The sequence below is a fragment of the Rhinolophus ferrumequinum genome, chromosome 7, assembly GCF_004115265.2.
Source record: "Rhinolophus ferrumequinum isolate MPI-CBG mRhiFer1 chromosome 7, mRhiFer1_v1.p, whole genome shotgun sequence".
Classification (NCBI taxonomy): Eukaryota; Metazoa; Chordata; class Mammalia; order Chiroptera; family Rhinolophidae; genus Rhinolophus; species Rhinolophus ferrumequinum.
In genome coordinates, this window is record NC_046290.1 from 87,492,840 (window position 1) to 87,496,348 (window position 3,509).

At 44.1% G+C, this 3,509-nt stretch overlaps 1 protein-coding gene across 1 annotated transcript; it reads right to left on the reverse strand.

The window, feature by feature from the left end:
• Nucleotides 1-1,192: 1,192 nt before the first annotated feature.
• Nucleotides 1,193-3,046, reverse strand: LOC117024420 (T-complex protein 1 subunit alpha). The gene has a single exon (XM_033109748.1). It carries the CDS (start codon nucleotides 2,943-2,945, stop codon nucleotides 1,275-1,277), a length of 1,671 nt encoding a protein of 556 aa, XP_032965639.1. The 5' UTR covers nucleotides 2,946-3,046; the 3' UTR covers nucleotides 1,193-1,274.
• Nucleotides 3,047-3,509: the final 463 nt, after the last annotated feature.

A 3,509-nucleotide genomic window follows, 5' to 3' on the forward strand; every position in this document is an offset into this window, starting at 1 on the left:
GAAGTCTCTTAAACTATCCTCATTTTTTTTTCATTCTTTTTTCTTTTTGCTGTTCTGATTGGGTGTTTTCTGCTACCTTAGCTTCCAAATCACTGATTTGATCTTCCACTTCCTCTAGTCTGCTGGTGATTCCTTCTAGTGTCTTCATTTCAGTTATTGTATTCTCCACTTCTGACTGGTTCTTTTTTATGGTTTCTGTGTTCTTTTTTATGCTTACTATCTCTTTGTTGAAGTTCTCACTGAGTTCATCTATTTTCCCTAAGTTCATTGAGCATCCTTATAACCATTGTTTTGAACTCCCTCTCTGGTAGGTTGTTTGCCTCCATTTCATTTAGTTCTTTTCCTGGAGTTTTCTCTTGTTCTTTCACTTGAGACATATTTCTTTGTTTCCTCATTTTGGCTGCCTCTCTGTGTTTGTTTCTATGTATTAGTTAGATCTGCTCTGTCTCCCAGGCTTAGCTGGATGGCCTTTTGTAGTAGGTGTCCTATGGGGCCCAAGTGGCAGAGTCTCCCTGGTCACCTGAACTGGGTGCTCCAGGAGTGTCCCTTGTGCAGGTTCTGTGCCCTCCTGTTATAATTGAGCCTTGATTGCTATTGGCATATCAGTGGGTGGGATTGACCTTCGGCTGACTGGCTGTGGGGTTTGGCCACATCCACACCTTATGTGCTGCTGTGTGAGAGGCTTATTCCACTGAGTGCGATTTGTCCCAGTGGGATCTGGTGCCTATAGAGACCACCCTTTGTGTGTGCCACTTGTGGGGGTAATTGGGCAGTGCTCTGCTGTGGTCTGAAGCCAACTTCCAAGTATGTTGTTTCTGGGGCCCCTTGGGAAGGGCTCCAGTACAGGCCCAGATTATATCCTTAGTTATAACACTTCTGTTCAGCCAGACTTCAGATAGCACTCCAGGCTGATTGTTCTATAATTTAGTTGTAATTTTAATGTGTTCCGGGAAGGAAGCAGGCCCAGTGTTTATCTACTCCACCATCTAAGGTGTTTTTTGTTTTTTTAAAGTATCATTATAAACTCATGAATTTTAACACAGATGATGCATAACAATTCAGTGTAGTCGTTATTCTTTTTTGACACTCATATAGTTTCATCTTAGTCTGGTGGGACCCTATTTAAGTTGTATCTTGGGTGCGTGTTTTTTTTTTTTTTTTTTTTTTTTTTTTTTTTTTTTTTTTTTTTTTTGACAGCTCATTGTACTTTAATGTGTAATACGGAAGGTACAAGACAACTGCAGCTAACATTGTTATAAATAAAAGAAATCTGATCAGTCATCAAGGGCTCCTGAATGAACAGCATCTTCATAACCTCCATGTTTATCATCTTTGCTTTCTGGATGTAATTTAATAAGATCATCAATCCGAAGAATGGTAATTGCAGCTTCTGTTGCAAATTTCAAGCTCTTTACTTTAACTATGGTTGGTTCAAACACACCTGCTTGTTTGTTGTCTCGAGGTTTACCATTGACCAGATCAAGACCAATCCATTTTAGATTTTTGCGTTCTGGGTTGACTTGAGCCTCATTATGAAAAGCTCTTAACTTTGCAACCAGATCAGTGGAGTCTTGGGCAGCATTAACTGCCAGTGTATTAGGAATAACAAGGAGAGATCTTGCAAACTCTGCAATAGCAAGCTGTTCCCGAGAGCCCATGCTGGTTGCATAGTTTTCGAGGTATATGGAAAGGGCTGCTTCTACTGCGCCCCCACCTGGAACCACAGATTTTGACTCCAAAACTCTCTTCACCACACACAGAGCATCATGTAAGGAGCGCTCCATCTCATCACACATGAAATCGTTTGCCCCACGTAAGATAATTGACGCAGATGTACGAGCCTTAGTGTTTTTGATCAAGATCAGTTCATCATCACAAATTCTCTCCTGGACCACCTCTTCTGCTTGTCCCAACATGGAGGCTTCAAAAGTTTCTTCGCCTTCCAAATTGGCCAGGGTTGACAGAATAGTTGCTCCAGAAGCTTTAGCAATGCGTTTAAGATCCTTTTTTAAAACTCTTCTAACTGCCATAGCGCCAGTCTCCACAAAATACTTGAGACACATGTCATCAATTCCCCCAGTGGTTAGAATAACATTAGCACCAGTTGCCAGGATCTTCTGGATTCGCTCCTTGGTGATATCTGATTCTCTCTGTCTAATCTGGTCCAGTTTTTCAGGGTCTGTAATAACTACCTGTACACCAAGCTTCATTTTTGTTTTTTGCAGGCTGAAGTCAAGGCAAGCAATTTTTGCATTAACTATTCTCTTGGGCATGCCCTGGGATCCCACCACACAGTTGAGTGCATAGCCATTGATGAGCAGGCTCTCCATCTGACTTCTCCCGTGGGCTTTCAGAATATTAATGGAAGTGACTGGATAGCGAGGCTGGCCTCTTGCATCTGTGTATTTAGTAGCAAGTACAGCATCTACTACCATATTAGCAAAGAAATCACCATTCATTCCAAGGACTTTGGATGACATGGATGTCTTAGCAGCATTAATCAGGCAATCCCTTCCAAGATCATCTGTGTTAATAATTAGATTTTCACTGATATAACGCACTGCTTCCTTGCAAGCAAGTCGATAGCCACTAATAACTGATGTGGGATGAATTTTCTGTTTGACTAGTTCATCTGCATTTTTAAGAAGTTCTGCTGCAATAATTACCACAGAGGTAGTTCCATCTCCCACTTCTTTGTCTTGCAGATCAGCTAGCTCACAAAGAACTTTAGTTGCAGGATGTTCTACCTCCAGTAACTTCAGGATGGTGGCACCATCATTAGTAATGGTTACATCACCAATATCATCCACCAACATTTTATCCAAGCCAACTGGACCAAGAGAACTTTTTACAATATTGGCAATAGAAGCTGCAGCCATAACGTTCTGGGAGCGGATCGCCTCCCCAGTGCTGCGGTCGCCGAACACGGACAAAGGCCCCTCCATCTTCGTGGCAGGGAACACGTCGAGTTTCACTCACACCGTGGACAATTGGCGTCTCGGTCTCTGGGCCGGGAGGCGGCCACACCAGCGGCAGCGACAGCGTGGAACGGCTTGGGTGCGTGTTTGAAAGTCTGTTAGTCTTTGTAGACCTTGCCTGAGTCTGATTCCTAGCCCTTCTCATCTGGGTTGAAGTAGGTTTATTACCGAATGTTAGATTCTTTCTTCTCCAGCCAGCACAGGCTTCTGAGGCAGGAGGTCCAGGCCCAGGACTTGCAAGGATGCCGCAGCGCTCCAGCCAGAGCTGCCTACGCATTGTTGAGTGAGCCCAGAGGGGCTGCGCCACTGCTTCCAGGATGGTGTGTGCCTTTGGGAGTTTCTCCTCACGCACAGACCTCCTATCCTAGGATTGCTAATTTTGCTTAAGACATTGCCCACAAGGACCGAGCCCAGGGCGGTCACAGAGGCCACAGAATAGATCTACACGAGAGTTTTCGCTCACTTACTATGCACACCCCTTAATCTGTCTCCGGGGCCTGGGGTCAGGTTTGCATGTAACCCTGAGGTGCT

Bases quoted from the DNA above. Each gene is read 5' to 3' on its own strand.
- LOC117024420 (XM_033109748.1), bottom strand. From the start codon at position 2,945: ATGGAGGGGCCTTTGTCCGTGTTCGGCGACCGCAGCACTGGGGAGGCG.